Source organism: Hoplias malabaricus, chromosome 5 (assembly GCF_029633855.1).
Source record: "Hoplias malabaricus isolate fHopMal1 chromosome 5, fHopMal1.hap1, whole genome shotgun sequence".
Classification (NCBI taxonomy): domain Eukaryota; kingdom Metazoa; phylum Chordata; class Actinopteri; order Characiformes; family Erythrinidae; genus Hoplias; species Hoplias malabaricus.
In genome coordinates, this window is record NC_089804.1 from 30,743,003 (window position 1) to 30,764,161 (window position 21,159).

Sequence of the window (21,159 nt, forward strand, 5' to 3'; positions counted from 1 at the left end):
AGGGTCCTGGGGTTGTGGGTTCGAGTCTCGCTCTGTGTGACTGTGAGGTGTTTGGAGTGTTCTCCCCATGCCCGTGTGGGTTTCCTCCAGGTGCTCCAGTTCCTGCCCATGGTCCAAAAACACACATTGGTAGGTGGATTGGGCGACCCAAAGTGTCCATAGGTATGAGTGTGTGAGTGCGTGTGGCCCTGAGAAGGAACGGTGCACCCTCCAAGCTGTGTTTCAACCTTGCTCCCAGTGATTCTGGGAAGGCTTCGGACACACCGTGAACCTGAACTGAATAAGCTTTCATAAAAATGAAAGAATGAATGAATGAATTATTAGTTTACATGGTTTCTCTTATAACTGCTATTGATGAAACATTTGTTGTTTCACAGAAAATATCTTGTCTTTCACTGTTTACTCCATCTTTCACACAGGGCTTAAAATTTCAAGGTGATAATTGACAATTAAACCCTCATTTTCTATTTTGCTCCATGAACCCCTAGTCACTGAATTTAACCTACTGTGGAAATACTTATCTGTCTTCACAATTCTAATTCTGAAACAATTACTTAAAATGAAGTTGCTCTTAGGGTGGCACGGTGGTGCAGCAGGTAGTGTCTCAGTCACACAGCTCCAGAGGCCTGGAGGAGTCTGTGAGGAGTTGGTGTGTTCTCCGCATGAGTTTCCTCTGGGTGCTCCAGTTTCCTCCCACAGTCCAAAAACACACATTGGTAGGTGGATTGGTGACTCAAAAGTGTCCAAGTGTGTGAGTGAATGTGTGTCTGTTGCTCTGTGAAGGACTGGCACCCCCTCCAGGGTGTATTCCCGCCTTGTGCCCAATGATTCCAGGTAGGCTCTGGATCCACCGCGACCCTGAACTGGATAAGCAGTTACAGATAATGAATGAATGAATGAAAGTTGCACTTAATACATTCTACCTAAATTTATACTTGCATTTATTTAAATGCATCAAGCTATGAAATTAATCTTGTCTCTTTAGAGATTGTTCCTTTCCTTTCATTTCCACTGTTTGCAAGTCTCTCTAAATAAAAGGGTCTGCTAAAAGTAAATATACTATGAAAAAAATGTTAATTATTGTGTATTTCAGGGTAAGAAGCTGCCTGCTAATATTGATGATAATGCTGAAGAGGGTGATGTGTCTGATGAAGACAGTGGAGAAGAAGAAGAGGAAGAAATTAATGAAGAGGTGATCAAGAGACTGACTTAATTCATATTACTATGTTTAGTAAAGAGCACCTCAAGCAAATGAACCTGGCACAAAAAAAGTAAACATAATTTCAAAAATTGAATTTGATATTGCACTTTGTCTATTATTCTTGTGTACTGAGGGTATCATTAGAATCAAAGGTAGCAAATTAAGGTCAAATAATCAAAAATACTTTTTAGAATTTTATCTGTCCTGATTTATATCTCTGAAGCTGAGATGATTAGAGAAGCCAGGAATTTGGAAGGACATATTGGACCAGAATTTTACTTTTACATTTTATTTTTGTTACCTCTCATTAGGACCTGATAATCAGCTGTAGTCCTATAGTGGCTCCTCAGAACCAAAGCTGAAAACAATGGATAATGCAAAAATAACTGTAATGTAGCCACAAAAAAAAAAAGAGGTCAAACCAGCAAGATTCTAGAGAACTGAGAACTTAAGGTCACATATTTCTTCACTGGAGACACCTATAAAATATCACAAATTTGAACTATTTAAATGACTGAGAAAATGTGCAACATCTAACGCTGGTCTGAGTAACACTGGCACTGCTAGAACTCAGAGAGCTTTTGGAACTACAAAGCTTTTAAATGTTTGGCAACAATAGCAAAGAAAAATGTTTTTATCTTTTATATTATATTTTATATTTTATATTTATATTATATTTTACATTTATATTTTATTTATTTATTATTCCTAATAAGTTTGATGTGTCACATGACCCTCTTCCCATTGAAAAAACAAGTTGGATCCAAAATGACCGACTTCAAAATGGCCATCATGGTCACCACCCATCTTGAAAAGTATTCCCTCTTCCATATACTAATGTGCCACAAACAGGAAGTTAATATCACCAACCATTCCCATTTTATTAAGGTGTATCCATATAAATGGCCCACCCTGTATATCCTTTTATATCATGAAAGGCATCATTGTGTGAGTGTAACGTCACTACACTCATACACTTATACACTATGCTTGCACATATCAGTATTTCATTCATTCATTATCTGTAACCGCTTATCCAGTTCAGGGTCACGGTGGGTCCAGAGCCTACCTGGAATCATTGGGCGCAATACACCCTGGAGGGGGCGCCAGTCCTTCACAGGGCAACACAGACACACACACACACACACATTCACTCACACCTACGGACATCTTTGAGTCGCCAATCCACCTACCAACGTGTGTTTTTGGACTGTGGGAGGACACCGGAGCACCTGGAGGAAACCCACGCGGACATGGGGAGAACACACCAACTCCTCACAGACAGTCACCCGGAGCGGGAATCGAACCCACAACCTCCAGGTCCCTGGAGCTGTGTGACTGCCACACTACCTGCTGCGCCACCGTGCCGCCCATATCAGTATGTCCGTACCTGAATTTTAAATCTTTTTGAAAATCATGAATCAGTCCTTGTAATATTTTAAATTTAAGGTACTGTTTAATTGACTTGAATGTTATTGCATTCATTTCATTTTTAGATTTTTCCCCAACCTTTTGGGAAATGGGTTTGGAACATTCTTCAATGATTTACTCTTACTTTCTATCATTTTCCTGCATTGCTTCATGTGTATGCTACAACAACATCTACATAAATTGTTTTTCTCTGTTACAGAGCATGGCTGTTGGAGCCGAAGCTAGTGAAGAGACAAAAAATCATTTGAGGAGGTTCATGGGCAGCTTCAGACAAAAGGTCAGTAAAACTGCCCTCTCAGAGTCTTAGAATTTGTCTCTGATTTTGGACTTCAAATTTACCTCACAATTAATTACACAAATTAGACCGTATCAAGGGTGTTAATCTTTGACCTCTATATCTGCATCACAGCTGCACAGGGAAAACGAGGAAATGGACGTAAACGCAAGGAATTTTATTTAAACAGACAGAATCAAAATAAACACTGGTAATAAATACAGATGGTAATAAAGACAACACTAAACTAAATATAGTTAAACTAGGACAAACAGAGAAAAGCCATGAACTGGGGTAGACACATGTAAACAGAAGGACTGAGAAACATACATCAACGCACACACCAGACAAGGGAGCGCTGAAACAAAGGGACTATATATACAACGAGCATAGACAAGGAACACCTGGGACTGATAACGAGAGGGCAGGACTACAAAGGAGACACTGACGTGAGGGCGGGACTGAGGCCGGGTACTGGAACTGGACAGGAGACTGGACTTGAGACAGAACAGGTGACGGAACTGGGTACTGGGAATGGACAGTGAACTGGGCGGGAGAATAGGCTTGAGACAAAACACTGGACAGAAACTGGACAGGACTTGGCAAGGGAACTGGGACCAGGACATTTACGGGGACAGACACAAACACAGGGACCGGGACAAAGACAAGAGCAGACACAGGTACAGGGACATGGACAGATATTGGAACCAGGACCGTGACAGACAGGGGAACCAAAACAACTGGGGGTTGCCCAGGACTGGCAAACGTCTGTGGGGATATCCGAGAAGCCAGCCTGGGCACAGCTCTAGGGATTGGCCCAGAAGTCCTTGAGGCCGACCTACGGACATGAACTGAAGCGGCTGGGGCCACAGTCACAGGTGCGGAAGCAGCCGGGCCACAGTCATGGGTGCAGAAGCGGCCGGGGCCACAGTCACGAGAGCAGAAGCGGCCGGGGCCACAGTCACGAGAGCAGAAGCGGCCGGGGCCACAGTCACGGGAGCAGAAGCAGCCGAAGCCACAGTCACCGGAGCAGAAGCAGCGGATGCCGCATTCTCAGGGACAGGAGCGGTGGCTGCCGTTCTCTCAGGGACAGGAGAGGTGGGGTTCGCCTCCATCACGGGAACAGAAGTGGCTGAGGAAGCCGCCTTTGCAGGAACAGGACAGGTGAGGTGAGGAAGCCGCCATCCCAGGAACAGGAGCGCCGGGTGCCACCTTCACAGGGACAGGAGCGGCAGAGTTCGCCGCCATCACAGGAACAGAAGCAGCTGGGAACACCGCCGGCAGGGGAACAGAAGCGGCGGGGGACACCGCCGGCAGGGGAACAGAAGCGGCGGGGGACACCGGCGGCACGGGAACAGAAGCGGCGGGGGGTGCCGCCGGCAAGGGAACAGAAGCGCCGTGGATCGCTGCCATCACAGGATCAAGAGCAGTGTGGATCGCCGGCATCACAGGATCAGGAGCGGCCTGGATCGCCGCCATCACGGGATCAGGAGCGGCCTGGATCGCCGCCCTCTCTGGATCCGGAGCGGCCTGGATCGCCGCCCTCTCTGGATCCGGAGCGGCCTGGATCGCCGCCCTCTCTGGATCCGGAGCGGCCTGGATCGCCGCCCTCGCTGGATCCGGAGAGGAGAGTCCTGCGGGGACGTCCTTGGTAACGTGGACATGGGCTGCTCAAAAGGCACGTGCTGGAGCTGTTGAGGGTTCGAGAGGACCAATGGGTGCATTCATGAGGAAATCCTAGATGTCACCTGAACAAGGATTCTCACAAAATGCACCCCTGTTAGCCTCACCTCCTTTGCACTGAGGATTGAGGCTAACAATACCAACCTTCAACGCCCCCCAAAATTTTCCCCAGACTTGAGGGAGTATTCCTCCAGTGAGGGTGAGGCTCCAGCACGCTGCCCTTGATGCTTCCTACGGCGACGGGCGCTGGTTCCTCCTTTATATACCCCACTGGAGTGCCAGGACCCGAACGTAAAGGAGCACGCTTAATCGCACAACGTGGAAACGAATTCCTTGCTACATCCATAGTAAAAAGTTCAGGTGTTCTGACACGGCTGTGCAGGGAGGACGAGGAGACGGATGTAAATGCAAGGAATTTTATTTAAACAAAGACAGAATCAAAATAAACACGGGTAATAAATACAGACGGTAATAAAAACAACACTAAACTAAACATAGTTAAACTAGGACAGACAGAGAAAAGCCATGAACTGGGGTAGACACATGTAAACAGAAGGACTGAGAAACATACATCTACACACACAACACCAGACAAGGGAGCACTGAAACAAAGGGACTATATATACAACGAGCATAGACAAGGAACACCTGGGACTGATAACGAGAGGGCAGGACTACAAAGAAGACACTGACGTGAGGGCGAAACCAAGGCGAGACTAGGAAGGAGACATGGACACTAACAAACAGAGCCATGTGCTACATGAGCACATGGTGGGGAAAACAAGACAGGACCAGGGTGTGACAATCTGACTGTAAAAATGCTGTTAGTGGTGAGATCCCATTTCCTTGGACCATAAGACATCTGCATGGGTCTGTTTAATGAATGGTTATCAATAGTCTTCAAAGGTAAATACAATTGGGTGTTGTCTTCATAACAATAATAGAAAATTTCATTCTTTTTTTAAACATTTTTCTCAGTGGGAGATGTAAGGAGAATATTAAAGGTCTAAAACAGAAACTTGGGGAAAGAAGGGGACCTGAAAATGAAATCAATTTACATTTGAACAGCAAATATACTTTTAGGTAGGATGTGAACCAACTTTGCGCTGTGTCCTGAATCCCTGCCACTAAATAAAAAGGTTTAAAAAAAATTATCAGTTGTATCAAATGTAGCAGTAAGATTGAGCTTGATTAATATGGCACAGTAGCTAGTATCCCATGAAAGCTGTAAGTTGAGTTTTAGAAGAGATGATTCACTGGTGCTTTGGCGTGCCCTGAAACCTGACTGAAACTTATCCAAAATGTAATTTTCAAATGAATATGCAGATAGTTGCTGTCCTGCAGTACTATTGTTGCAGAAATCCAGCTTGCTTTGAGATATAATGATGTCATGGACTAAACACTTCAGACAGAGGGATAGAGAAGCTGGAAGCCAGTGTGTAAGCCAATTAAATGTCTCTCTGTCAAATTGTCTATCTGTCAATTCATTAAAGAGCGATACTGTGATGCCATTAACTTACTGCACATGATTACAGCTGGGAATGCTGGGAATAGATTGCTTTCTCTAAAACTTTAGATGAAATTATTATGCCCAAAACACCTCACCAGGAAGGTGTATAGGAGGCATTAAGACCAAATGCCTGAACCACCTCAATTGGCTTCACTCAATGTGGAGGAGCAGCAGCTCCACTCCGAGTCTCTACCGGATGTCTGAACACCTAACCCTATCTCTAAGGGAGAATCCAGACACCCTGCAGAGGAAACTCATTTCAGCTGCTTGTAATATTTCGATCATTACCCTGAGTACCATGGACTCAGATTTGGAGGTGCTGATTCTTAGCCCTGCCGCTTCACACTTGGCTGCAAACTGGTCCAGCAAGAGGACCCAAAAAAAGCAGACATGGGATCCTGAGACCATAGAACCAAACACCTTCTGCCACTTGGCTACGCCGAGAAATTCTGTCCTGTCCAGGCAGCCCAGTACCAGTCAGACTTACTGCCAGCCATAAGAACCAGACTCCTGCTCTGTTTATACAGGGACTGGAAAGCTCGTAGCAAAGAGCCAAGTACCCCATAGTCCCAGAGCACCCACACAGAATACCCAGAGGGACACAGTCAAATGTCTTCTCCAGATCCACAAAACACATGTGAACTGGTTGAGCAAACTCCCATGCACCCTCCAGGATCCTAGCGAGTGTTCCACTACCAGGGCGGAATCTGCATTTTTCCTCTTAGATCTGAGGTTCAGCTATCAGCTGAACTCTTTTCTCCAGTACCCCTGTATAGACCTTACCAGAGAGGCAGAGGAGTGTATAGTTGGAACACACCCTCCGGTCTCCCTTCTTAAAAAGGAGAACCACCACTTCTGTTTGCCATTACAGAGGCACTGCCACCACTGTCTTTGCAATGTTGCAAAGACATGTCAGCCAGGACAGCCCTATAACATCCACAGCCTTGAGGAACTTGGGGCCCTTTTACCGAGTAGTTTTCTGACAACCTTGTTCTGGGTGATAGAGGCCTCCCTGAGGCCCCCAAACTGCTTCCTATTTAGAAGACGTGCTGGTGGATTGAGAAGATCCTCAAAGTATTCCTTCCACCGCCTAACGATAAACCCTAGTCGAACTCCCCACCCCACCATATATAATGTTGGTAGAAAACTGCTTTCCCCTCCTGAGTAGTCTGACCGTTTTCCAGAATCTTCTTGGAGCAGACCTAAAGTCATTTTCCATGCCCGCACCAAACTCCTCCCATTCCCAAGTTTTTGCCTCTGCGACAGCCGAAGCCGCAATCCACTTTGTCCTTGGGTACCTGTCAGCTGCCTCCATAGCCCTTGAGCCAACCAGGCTTGATAAAGAATCTTTCAGCTTGACAGCCTCCATCACCTGGGGTGTCCACCACAGAATTAGGCGATTGCTGGAACCACAGGCACTGACAACGTGGCAAACACAGCTCCGGTTAGTCGTCTCAACAGTGGAGGTCCGGAACATGGCACATTTGGACTCAGTGCCACCAGCCTCCCCTGGGATGTAGTTGAAGCTCTACCAGATGTGGGGGTTAATAATCTTTCTGACAGGTTCCTCTGCTAAACTTTCCCAGCAAACCCTCAGCACATGCTTGGGTCTGCCAAGTCTGTTCGGCATCCTCCCCCACCATGTAATGCAACTCACAACTAGGTGGTGATTATGGAGTCAAAAAAGGGTCAAAAAGATTTTGAGTTTGTAAAACAATACTCACAAATGTAACAGACTTTACTGCATTTGAGCAACTACGTAAAACAAAATTTGTAACTGCGTTTGAGCAACTACATACACGTAAAACTAAAATCCACAAATGTTTTGGAATGCACAAATTAAAAAAAAAAATACAATAATAATTTAAAATCACAAATATGAAAAAAGATATGCATTTGTAACTCAAATGTCATGAATGTGTGAATCAGTACCTCTCAAATGGCTTAAAATGTGCAGGAGTAAACCTTTATAATGTTCCAAATGTGACAGTGGGAGTTTTTGAATGAGGTGGAAAAACTCCACACATTTGCCTTGCTTGCTGCATGTGCGAAAATCTTTTTGCAGATGCGGATTTAAGACCCTGTTTTGACGGCCAATTGATGGACCAGGAGAAAAGCTTTAGCTGGACCAATCAGATTGCGAGGTTTGTTTAACAAATCAGAACACTGATTTGTTTCTGTCAACCAAAGCGCTTTTCCACCAAAAGAACTCTGGTTCTTGAACCGGTTCCATTCATGATTCTTGGAACCTTCTTTCCAGTGAACTGCCGCGTTTCTACACGTTTAGAGGGGAATCAGGAATACGTCAAGAGTGGGGGGAAGCTGTGGCCAAGTTCAGAGGCGTCCTGCTGACCTTGTGAACAGCGGAGAAACGTAACCAAGAGCTCAGAGCTGCAAATACAGTGTTGTCGCTCAGTGGAGCTTAACGGGGTCATTTACAACGTTTCATATAAATAAATAATAGGACAAAAACAGGAACACGGTCCGTTTTTATGTGATTCTGGTGCAGTTAGGCGCGATGCCATGTGGCTCTTGGTTATGTTTCTCCGCTGTCCGTAGAAGCATGGCGGTTCACTGGAAAGAACCAAGGTTCCAAGAATCAGGAACAGAACTGGTTCAAGAACCGGAGTTCATTTGATGGAAAAGTGCTATGTTTGACAGCCACAAATCAATGATTCACTGATTCCAATTGGTTAAACAAACCTCGCGATCTGATTGGTCCAGCTAAAGCTTTCCTATTGGTCCATCAATTGGCTGTCAAATCAGCGTCTTAAATCCGCATCTGCAAAAAGAGATTCGCACATGCAGCAAGGAAGGTGAATATGTGGATTTTTTCCACCTCATTCAAAAACTCCCACTGTCACATTTGGAACCTTAAAAAGGTTTGCTCTTGCACATTTTAAGCCATTTGAGAGGTACTGATTCACACATTCACAACATTTGATTTACAAATACAAAATCTTTTTTTCAGTTTTGTGAATTTAAATTATTATTGTTGTCGTTTTTTTAAATTTGTGCATTCCAAAAAAATTGTGGATTTTAGTTTTACATGTATGTAGTTGCTCAAACAAAGTTACAAATTTTATTTTACGTGTATGTAGTTGCTCAAAAGCAGTTACAAATTTTGTTTTACATGTATAGGTTTGCTCAAATGCAATTACAAAGTCCGTTACATTTGTGATATTGTTTTACAAGTTCAAAATCTTTTTGACCATTTTTTACTCCATAGGTGATCAGTTGACAGCTCAGCATCTGTCTTCACCCGAGTGTCCAGAGCATATGGCTGCAGTTCTAACGATACAAAATCAATCATCGTAATGCAGCCTAGGATATCCTGATGTCACCTATATTTATGGACAATTTTTTGCTTGAACATGGTGTTCAGGGTACAGAAATTCAATAACTGAACACCACTTGGGTTCAGATCGGGGTGGGGCATATGTCCCACTGATGCCCCTTCAGGTCTCACTATCATTACCCAGGTGAGCGTTGAAGTTCCCCAACAGAACAATGGATTCCCCAGAATGAGTAATTTCCAGCACCCCGTCTAGGGTCCCCAAGAAGTACTCTGAACTGCTGGTCAGTGCATAAGCACAAACAACAGTCAGCGCCCTTTCCCCAACCCGAAGGCGCAGGGAAATATCCATCCATCCATTATCTGTAACCGCTTATCCAATTTTAGGGTCGCGGGGGGTCCAGAGCCTACCTGGAATCATTGGGCGCAAGGCGGGAATACACCCTGGAGGGGACGCCAGTCCTTCACAGGGCAACACAGACACACACACATTCACTCACGCACTCACACCTACGGACACTTTCGAGTGTCCTACCAACCACCTACCAACGTGTGTTTTTGGACTGTGGGAGGAAACCGGAGCACCCAGAGGAAACCCACGCGGACACGGGGAGAACACACCAACTCCTCACAGACAGTCACCCGGAGTGGGAATCGAACCCACAACCTCCAGGCCCCTGGAGCTGTGTGACTGCGACACTACCTGCTGCGCCACCGTGCCGCCGCAGGGAAATATTAATTATTATTAATAATAATTGAAAAAAATACGAGTGTGATTTAGTAATCACACTCAGTGATCAGTTTTCAATAATGTATTTAAATTTTTTGTGTAATACAGGTAAATATCTCTAACTGCAAGACCTTTAGATCTTAAAAGCTTATGTCTTTTAATTTTTCTTTTAGAAGAAAAAACGGATGAAATTCAAAAAGCGTCTTATTCTGAGTGACTCAGACACAGATCATGAAATCTTCAGCAGTAATCCCAACAAAGTTATCAACTATGGCAAGTGAGTACATGTCACATCCTGGCCCAGTCCTGTCTGTTTTCCCCACCATGTGCTCATGTAGCACATGGCTCTGTTTGTTGTTGTTCCTGTCTCCGCCCTAGTCCCGCCTCAGTCCTGCCTCTGTCCAATTGTCACCAGGTGTTCCTCATTTGTCTTGTCCTTATATACCCATGTGGTTTGAGTGCTCCTTTGTCTGGTGTTGTGTGTGTGTAGATGTGTGTTACTCTGTCTCTGCGTCTACTAAGGTTCGTGGCTGTCTCCTGTCTGTCTTTGGTTAGTTCATAGTTTAGTCTTGGGTAGTTTCCATGTATCCACCCGTGTTTATTTTGATTCTGTCTTTTGTTAAATAAAATCCTTGCATGTACGTCCACCTCCCTCGTCCTCCCTGCTCAGCCGTGACAGTACAACACAAAATATGCCTGTCAAACATTTGGAATCACTGAATAAAACATGCCTCTTTTATTCAACTTTAATCCTAAAATCTAAAGCATAAATGCTTGAAATTTGTTAATATAGATTATATAAATAAATAAATATGCAAATAAATAGATGGAAACATCATCTCATTAGTCATTGGAGAAATAGGGCTATTCATTTTATAGAACTGTGTACCAGCCTTACCTCTGTACAACACAAGATATGGTCTCAAACAAATTAAGAGGGTGAGCAGTTCTACAAATTAACTCTTCTGTGACAAAGCCACAGCTGTTCACTGAAAACCATTCCAGGTGACAACCTCATGAAGCTGATTGAGAGAACGCCAAGAGTGTTCAAAGCTGTTATTAAATCAAAAAAACATGGCTACATTGAAGCATTGATTATTATTAATTAATTATTATGCTTAATGACCCACTGTAGGTTTTTGGCTTGGAAATTGAATCTGACCTGAAAGTAATAATTCCGTACAAGCAAGGTGTCATGCCATTGTCCTGTCATGTCTATTTTCCCCGCCATGTGCTCTCTTAGCACATGGCTCTGTTTGTTGTTTTCCATGTCTCCGCCCATGTCCCGCCTTTGTTCCTCCTTCTCGTCCGTGTCTTATTACCCTCGTTATCTGTTCCAGGTGTGTCTTGTCTGTGTTATGTATTTAAGTCCCTTGTCTCACTTCCTCTGGTCGGTCATTCGTTTCATTCCCCCAAGTCATGTTGTTTTTTTTCCACTGTCATTCTGTTTTGTCTATTCCTCGCTCCATTGTTGTTGGTTTGCTATCTCCAGTCTGTCTGTCTTGTATGTTATTCAGTTTAGGTTTCTCTCTTGGTCTGTTTAGCTCTTCCATGTCTAGTTCTCTGTCTTAGCTTAGCATCTTTAGTTCTTTCTGTTTAGGTTTCTGTTCAGTTCTCTCTGTCTAGGTTGAGTCTGTTTCTCTGTCTGTTTAGCACTCAGTGTTTAGATTTAGTCTGTTTAGTACTCCGTGTTTAGGTTTTGTCTATTTTACTCTATGTCCTAGTTTAGTTCGCTTAGCGCCTTTGTCTATGTCTCCGTTATCTCTCTGTTTTGTTATTCTTTCATAAATAAAGTTCACTGTGTTTTAGCAAGTGCGTCCTTCTCCGTCAGTCCGCCCCGTGATTCCTGACACAAGAAGCACACAAACAAATAACCAAGGACTGGTTTTATCACACAACTGGTTTATTAAATGTAATATCAATTAATGAATGCCCTAGTCCTTTTTTGTCCTGCCTCTGTCTCATTAGTGTTTCCAGGTCTTCTTCATTTGTCCTGTCCATTTATACCCCTTTGTTTGCAGTGCTCTCTTATCTGTTCTTCTGTGTAGATGTTTATTTACATGTCTCTGTGTCTCCTAGTTCCCTCATGTCTACCCCTATTCATGGCTGTTTTCTGTCTGTCCCTCTCTAGTCCTGTTCAGTTTAGTGTAGTTTTTTTTTCTGTTCGAGTTTTTTCATGTTTGTTTTTTATAGTTTTGTTTTGTTCCTTGCGTGTTTGTCCACCTCCTCATCTTCCCTGCCCAACCGTGACAGCACCAATCTTCTGAGCTATGAAAGAATTTAACAAGTGACCTTACATGTCCCTTGAAGGACATGGAGACGATGCCAGCAGAAGACTTAAAAGATGCTGGGCTTTCTGAGCTTCTCGCAGACATGGGCCTCATAGAAGTGCAACAGCAGCCATTCCCCTCCTTCCACTGAGCTCTTGGTCAGAGACGGCTTTAGAAACGGCAGCCACTCTGTCAAAGCAGGTGGCGTTCTGAGGGTGCCTGTGGGGATTCCCCTTTGTCGCTGATCTAGTTCTTTGTTGGAGCCATGGGCATGTTCGTCTCTCCTGGACTGCAGACTGAGGCCTGATGCAGCTCGTTCCACACTTTAGAGGTCTGAGGTCTCTTTAATGCTCTGGGCTTGGCATCAAGCTTTGCTGGATTTAAACTATAGCTTTTTAATATTACTAATAGAAATAAAGATAAAACTTCTGTAGGAATTTCTGGGCTCTCTTAGCTGAGCTTCCAGACTGAAAGCAGATTCACCCTTGGGTGAATCTAAATTTTTCTCCTTCATTCCACTCCTCCTCTTTCCTTCTCTCTCTATGTTTCCTTTCTCTGTTCTGGATTTGTTCTTCCTGGACTCTACTTCTGACTGGACTGAAGTGCTGACGAGCCAAAGAGAGAGAAGTGCTCTGAAGAGCAAGCGAGAGAGAGCTGGGCCTTAAGAAACCCACATTGAAGTCTTGATCAGTCCTCAGGGCTTGAGGGTTGCCCTGTCCTAATGTTGACGTGACGTTTTTTTTTTTAGACCAGAACCTCCCTGGAGTAGTGACATCACATATAATTTGCGACACTTGACAAGACAAACACTTAATGAAGATTCCTGTTCTGATTATTTCTAAATCATGCTCATGTAATATAAAAGATAATATGTTAACACAAAATAATATAATTCAGACAAAACCATGTTGTACATAATTCTTAACCAAATAACACATATAATATGTGAAAATCATATGTGGTAGTTCCTAAATGAAGTTCATACAAAATGTGATTTTAACAAATTATTATAATTCCTTTCTAACTGGAATTAAATTTTATAACATTGAAACCTGTGAAACAGGGATCAAATCAATTAATCCGTGAGAGTTAAGGAAAGTTTGATTCCATAGATTTAAGAGTCTTTAATATGCAGAGGAAATAGGGGATAAAAATTATCATTGATTGTGTCTCTCTTTCTGGCATAAGCCAAATTCCATTCCATTCCATTCAATTCCAGACCTTGGGTCATAAACAGGGCCCCTGAAGTGGCCTGTAGTGTTAGTTTTAGGACCCTCTGGGTGCTGTATCAGGCTCCAATCTAAGTTTGATAAATTGGGGATATCTCTGAAAGTGATCAGTCTAAATTCTAATATTAAAGTCCCAAAAATTCAAATTTATTTATTTACAAAAAAACCTATTAATCTCCTGATAAATTCCATGTGTAGATTTAGATTTAACTTATTCTATATTCATTTACAATGTAGAAAATAATAAAAGACAAAGAAACACCATTGAATGAGAAAATGTCCAAACTTTTGACTGGTAGTGTGTGTGTATATAGTGTGTGTGTATATATATTTGTTCACTGTAACTGAGACATTAAGATAGGAAGCACCAAAATAGTTAACTAATAATAATAATACTAATAATATTAACTAACTAGAGAAATTTAAGATAAGGTAAAATATGATAATTTTGCATGAAGCACCCCTGGGATACTTGCAAATTGCCTTCTCTGTATTTGATTTTCCATATTTTTGAATAATCTAAAAAATGTAAAAAAATTAAATTTGTGTCAGTGTTGAAATATATGGACCTAACTACATATAAGTTCAAAGTGTCACGTCCACGGAGACAGGAGGACCTGCAACGTCGTCCACGGAGGCAGAGGAATCTGCGACGTCGTCCACAGAGGCAGGAGGACCTGCGACGATGTCCACGGAGGCAGAGGAAGCTGCGGCGTCATCCACGGAGGCAGGAGCGCATGGAAGCGCCGTGTTCACGAATACAGGAGAGGCGCGCGCCGCGCTCACGAAGACAGGAGAGGCGTGCGCCGCGCTCACGAAGACAGGAGCGGCCGTAGGCGCCGCGCTCACGAAGACAGGAGCGGCCGTAGGCACCGCTCTCACAGGAACAGGAGCGGCCGGAGGCGCCGCTCTCACAGGAACAGGAGCGGCCGGAGACGCCTCTCTCACGGGATCAGAAGCGGCCGGAGACGCCGCTCTCACGGGAACAGGAGCGGCCGGAGACGCCGCTCTTTCGGGAACAGGAGCGGCCGGAGACGCCGCTCTCACAGGAACAGAAGCGGCTGGCGCCACGTTCTTAAAAGCTTCCAGATATGCCAGGAGGCTTGCAAGCTTCTCCTGGGCGGCAGAAGGGACTGCAGCGCCGTCTTTGGAAACTCGAGGCCCTGCAGCAACGTCCACGGCGGCAGGGGCTCGTGTTGTTACGTCGTGGACTGGAGCTGTTAAGGGTTTAGGGGGTCTGATGGGCGCATTCTCGAGGGACTTCTTTGACCGTAGTTCCCCCGGAGATGCACCCGTTAGCCTCATCTCCCATGTCCTGTGATTTGAGGCTAACAGCCCCTACCCATAACCCCCCCCAAAAAATATCCCCGGACCTGAGGGGGTTATCCTCTAGCGAGGGGAAGACTCCAGCCCGCTTCTTTCGGCGGTTCCTACGGTTCCCGCTGGAGCAATCCATCGATTCACGAATCGAGTCCTCTGTTATGGGGAAAGGAACCGCGCCAGGCATGAGCTGCAGCCGTCGACTCCATTCCAAAGCCGCTCTTAAAGCCTCCTCTACGGTATCTTTTGAGTCCGGCGAATTACACATCTCTTAAAAGAGTAGTCTGTGCTAGCTGTGTCCTTATATTGATCGGTCATTCTGTCATGGGGACGTAAAGGGTGGATTTACGGAGGCGGACACACTCGCTACAACACAGATAGTTTTAATATATAGATAACATAACAAACGAACTGGAGGAGAAACACGAAATAACATTACATAGAAACCTAAGAAAGAGACAACACGACTCGGAACATAGTAGAAACACGACATGACTGGGCAACAATACAATACAAAGAACGAGCGAGAAACGAGAAACGATCTAGGGAAACGCAGACTACAATAACAACACAAACACAATACAAATGAGTAGGAATGACTACAGCTTGAACAGAGCTAAACAACAACACAAAATCAATGACCGATAACAGGAAGTGAGTGAAGAGGACTTAAATACAAGAACTAACAAGAAACACCTGACACAGATAATGAGGGAAAATGACAAAAAGGTGGAGCGAGGGCAGAGATAGGAATAACAACAAACAGACAGAGCCACATGGAAGGGAAAAACAAACAAGAAAGTGCCAGGATGTGAAACAAAGTTTGATGGGTTAATGAGGATATCTCCTCATTAACCTGTCAAACTTTAAACTTTAAAAATATATGTACAGTTAGGTCCTTATATTTGAACACTGACACAGATTTATTTTTTTTACCCGTTTACTGAAACATATTCAAGTTATTGTTATATAATGGATATGGACATAAAATCCAGACTTTCAGCTTTCATTTGAGAGTATCCGCATTAAAACTGAATAAAGGGATTAGGAGTTTCAGCTCCTTAACATGTGCCACCCTGTTTTAAAAGGGACCAAATGTAATTGGACAATTGAATAAAAGGCTATTTCATGGGCAGGTGTGGGCAATTCCTTTGTTATGTCATTCTCAAATAAGCAGATAAAAGGCCTTTTGCTGTGAAGAAATCATGCGGTCAAAGATTAGGAGTGGCAAAATCTACAGTTTGGTGCATCCTGAGAAAGAAAGAAAGCACTGGTGAACTCATCAATGCAGAAAGACCTGGACGCCCACGGAAGACAACAGTGGTGGATGATTGCAGAATAATTTCCATGGTGAAGAGAAACCCCTTCACAACAGCCAAGTGGAAAAAACACTCTCCAGGGGGTAGGCGTATCAATATCCAACTCAACCATGAAGAGAAGACTGCAGGAAAGTAAATACAGAGGGTAAATAAAAAGGCGAGATTGGACTTTGCTAAAAAAACATCTAATAAAGCCAGCACAGTTCTGGAATCACATTCTTTGGACTGATGAAACCAAGATCAACCTCTACTAGAATGATGAAAAGAAAAAATTATGGCAAAAGCGTTGTACAGCTCATGATCCAAAGCATACCACATCATCTAACACAGTGAAAAACACAGTGAAGGCAGTGTGATGGCTCGGGCATGCATGGCTGCCAGTGCTACTGGGTCACTAGTGTTTATTGATGATGTGACACAGGACAGAATCAGCTGGATGAATTCTGAGGTATTCAGAGGCATACTGTGTGCTCAAATCCAGCCAAATGTAGCCAAACTGATTGGTTGGCGTTTCATAATACAGATGGACAATGACCCTAAACATATAGCCAAAGCAACCCAGAAGTTTATTAAAGCAAAGGACTGGAATATTCTTGCATGGCCAAGTCAGTCACCTGATCTCAACCCAATTGAGCATGCATTTCACTTGTTAAAGACTAAATTTCAGACAGAAAGTCCCACAAACAAATAGCAACTGAAAACCGCTGTAGTAAAGGCCCGGCAGAGCACTAAAAACGAGGAAACTCAGCATCTGGTGATGTCCATGAGTTCAAGACTTTAGGCAGTCATTGCCAACAAAGGGTTTTAACCAAGTATTATAAAAGAACATTTTATTTATAATTATTTAATTTGTCCAATTACTTTTGAGCCCCTGAAATGAAGGGATTGTGTTTAAAAAATGCTATAGTTCATAACATTTTTATGCAATCATGTTGTTCAACCCACTGAATTAAAGCTGAATTTCTGAACTTCAACTGCATTTTGTTCAAAGTTCATTGTGGTAATATACAGAATCAAAATTTGAAAAATTTTGTCTCTGTCCAAAAATTTATGGACCTAACTATATATGGTTGTTGTGTATACCTGCAGACGGAGGAAGACGATGCGTCTCTCCAGGGCTCTTTCTGACCTTGTTAAATACACCAAATCAGTACGAGTCCATGATATTGAAACCCAGGGTAAGAACAAAATTTTTCTATTGTTGTTCATTTCTTTAGTAGAAAAGGTACTGCTACAATGTCATTGAAAATTTTAGGTGTTTTCAAAAATTTTAAATCTATATTGTAGTAGTTTTCTTAAACTCCATAGTTTAAAGGAAAATAACATGACATTCAGATTATTTTAAAAATTGATATGTAGATGATTGGAAAAAGACAGACAACTATATAACCCAATAAAATAAATTATCCAGAATTAGCTTAATCTAAAATTAAAAACTAGGCCAGGCAACCCACGTAATCTGGCCGGGCTCAGCCCGAAATGGCTACGTTGAGGATCATGTGGGCTCACTACCCGCAAGGGGTCCAGTGCAATGCCCATCGGGTAGAGAGCAGGTTCGAAGGGGCCCCTGGTATCGTGGAACTTGTCAGCGGTAACTGGAGGCTACTAGTGTGGGCAAAACATACCTACAAGTTGTTTTGTGGATTTGGGCATGGTGCGTCGTTCAGCTGCTGAGCTTTTACTTAAACCATATATTTCATCACTGAACGTCTCCTTTAGCTTGAGAAAACCTGCCTTTTTACCCTAAATTTATATTCAGGCAGGATTAGTATTACCCGGAGTCATTTTTACTACTCGTTTTACAGTAGGTAAAAGACTCCGGAAAACGGGAACTCCGGAAAAATGACTGAAATGTTCTATTCGGAATGGGATTAAAATTACTGAGATACTCAGGTAATAATTACTTTACCCCCATGCACACATGTAAAACTAAATCCTATCCAAATAGGGCTAAAGATTGCATTTTGTTGTAAAGTACATAGAACTTATAAATCTTTAGTTGTTTTATAATTATTGAGTAAAGGGGCATTATTGAGTAAAGATAGTGTCACTGTCACACTGCTCCAGGGGCTTGGGGTTGTGGGTTCGAGCCTCGCTCCGGGTGACTGTCTGTGAAGAGTTTAATATATTCGGCTCGTGTCTGCGTGGGTTTCCTCCAGGTACTTGGGTTTCCTCCCATGGTCCAAAAGCACAGGTTGGTAGGTAGATTGACGACTCAAATGTATCCATAGTTGTGAGTGTGTGAGTGAATATGTGAGTGTGTGTCACCCTGCGAAGGACTGGCGACCCCTCCAGGTTGTGTTTCCACTTTGTGCCCAGTGATTCCGGGTAGGCTCCAGACGTACCACGACCTTATCTTGATAAGAGGTTACAGACAATGAATGACTGAATGAATGAATATATGACTAGTAATTCCACACTTTTTGAGTTTGGAATTGCTTTCCAGTGCTTAATCTTTCAGTATTATCGTTAAGCTAAAATGGATTCTCACTGTGTTACAGCATATATGTCCAGCTGGCAGGTATCTTCACTAAATGAAAGGATCTCCAACCAAATCCTGCAATTTAAACCATGTCAGTTCGTACGATTCAACCAACGGCAACTTCTGCGAGTTTATCCTTCCAACTACCGCGTAGATTCCAGCAACTTCAACCCTCAGACTTTCTGGAATGCAGGATGTCATTTGGGTATGAATTATCCTTTTTCATGTATTATTTAATATGTTCAGCTTTTTCAGCTTCACTTCTTGCATAATATCCAGCATACCACCAAGCAAACTCCATTGATAAACTTTAGTAACAGAAGATAGTGAAGAGTTCAGAACTGTGGGGTAGAATAATATAAAGTACTTCCAATGGATTCTGGCTCATTACCTCAGGTTTATTCCCGTACCAGTTCCCTTAGAATGTGCCTTCGTTTTTGTTTCTATATCACATGGCTTGCCACTGGAGTGTTGCTGAACTCTGTTCTGAGAACAAAAGTGGGCTTTTAGATTCTGAGACTGAGTTATTTAAGAGCAGCAATCCACAGAAGAGCACATCTATTTCATTGGTTTTAGTGTATGTGTCTTCCTTTGTAATGCAGTTTTTTTGGGTTGCCCAAGAAAAAATTCTCCTGGAGGGATAATAAAGTTAATCTTAATCTTAAAACAGGATGGAATAAACCTCACAAATGTACTTTATATTTAATCAAAGGGTATTTTTAATAATGTGCATAAGACTTTTCATAAAGTCTCTTAACTGTATAATTTACAATCACAGAATGGGTGTCAATCTGTTTAACTATCAGTCTGTAAGCATAGTAACTGCAGCTCATTTATTTATACCCTTTCGTTTCATAAGAAGTGCCCGCTACATCTACAAGTGTGACTTTATGTGGTGTAACACTAGTAGTGTCACTTGGGGAAAATTTGGGAAAGGCTGGTTCCCTGGATGAATCAAATTTCAACTTGCAGTCTAGCTGACAAATCATGTTTTCCTGACTGGTTTCTTTGATATCAAGAAAATAATTACCTGCCTGAATGCATGGTGTCAGCTGTAAGGTCTGGTGGCAACTATGTGGCAACTTTTTTTTTTTGGAATGCCCTTTACTTTTTCAGCACGACAGCACCCCCTATTGTAAGAAAGCAACATAAAGCCCTGACCTCATTTCATATATAGTACTATATAATATACAGATCAGTATGGTGAATTGGGGCAACAAATTCTTCTGTCTAACTCCTGTATATGAGAGCTTGGCTGAAGTACCACAAAGAAAAAGAAATTGTCCAGTAAATTTCATTACATACAAAGACACTCAACATTTCTTGTAATGTTTATAAGCCTTTGAGGTTTTGCATAATTATGTATTATGTCAAAATAATTATTATGTTTTTTTATCTGTTGCAATTTACAGACAGATAATAATTGGGTGATAGTATGGTAATATTACAGTTAAAATAATTCTATTTACCCATACATTGTCAGCTTCATAGTTGTTACTAAATAAATGGTAATCACTCCTGTATCAAGTTTTGTAATATTAAGTTTATTACCCTGAAACATCCTACAAAATACACTGTAAAATATGTTTACAAATTATATAAAAATAAATGAACAAAGACATGGCATTGAGCACACACACACACACACACACACACACACACACATATATGTACACAAATGGCAGTGAGCGTGCACAAACACACACCCAGAACAACAGGCAGTCATACCTGGCACCTGGGAAGCAGTTGGGGTTTAGTTGCCTTGCTCAAAGGCAACTCAGTTGTGAACTGAGGGAGGAAGACAGTGCTGTTCCTTCACCCCACCCCTTATTTTGTTGCTGGTTGTGAGGATTAAGTCAGCAACCATCCAGTCCCAAGCTCACTTCTCTAATAATTAGGCCATGGCTGCCCCAATAAAAACTTTAACTTTTTCTTGGAGAGTGGATATAAAGTAATAGATAGAAATAGAGACTGAAATAAAGTGAAATTTCATGATATTACAACTAACTGTAAAATAAAAAAAATAAAATTTCAATTACTGCATCTCACATCAGGTAATAAAATAATGTCTTCGTATAATAGAAACGTAAACGTAAAATAGTTTAGTCTTTGCTGTAATGTGTAGCTGGTGTAGGGTTCAGATCCTGGTTTGGATAAATACTCAGGTAAAGCACAGATCATTAGTTTTCAGCTGATATGAAATGTATTAAGTCTGTCTTTATGTCATACTGTAACTGACCATGTAAAATATTGAATAGCACTAACACAACAAAATGTTGAGGACTGCTTATTTGTGGGGTAATAACAAGACCAAGAACATTCTTTTAGATGGAATTATAGAATAATTATTTAGTAACTACTAGAATATTTTTCACTGCACTTAATTGGTTGGTTAATACAACTTAAGACTATAAC

General features: G+C 42.5%; 1 protein-coding gene across 1 annotated transcript in view; it reads left to right on the forward strand.

Moving 5' to 3' along the window:
- The window catches only part of plch2b (phospholipase C, eta 2b), a 72,505-nt gene that overhangs the window by 31,202 nt on the left and 20,144 nt on the right, over window positions 1-21,159 (forward strand). Inside the window, exons 10-14 of the mRNA XM_066672329.1 lie at window positions 1,094-1,210; window positions 2,832-2,909; window positions 10,298-10,401; window positions 17,352-17,440; window positions 18,764-18,949. Of these exons, the coding sequence (XP_066528426.1) occupies window positions 1,094-1,210; window positions 2,832-2,909; window positions 10,298-10,401; window positions 17,352-17,440; window positions 18,764-18,949 (574 nt within the window). The remainder of the gene's footprint in view (window positions 1-1,093; window positions 1,211-2,831; window positions 2,910-10,297; window positions 10,402-17,351; window positions 17,441-18,763; window positions 18,950-21,159) is intronic.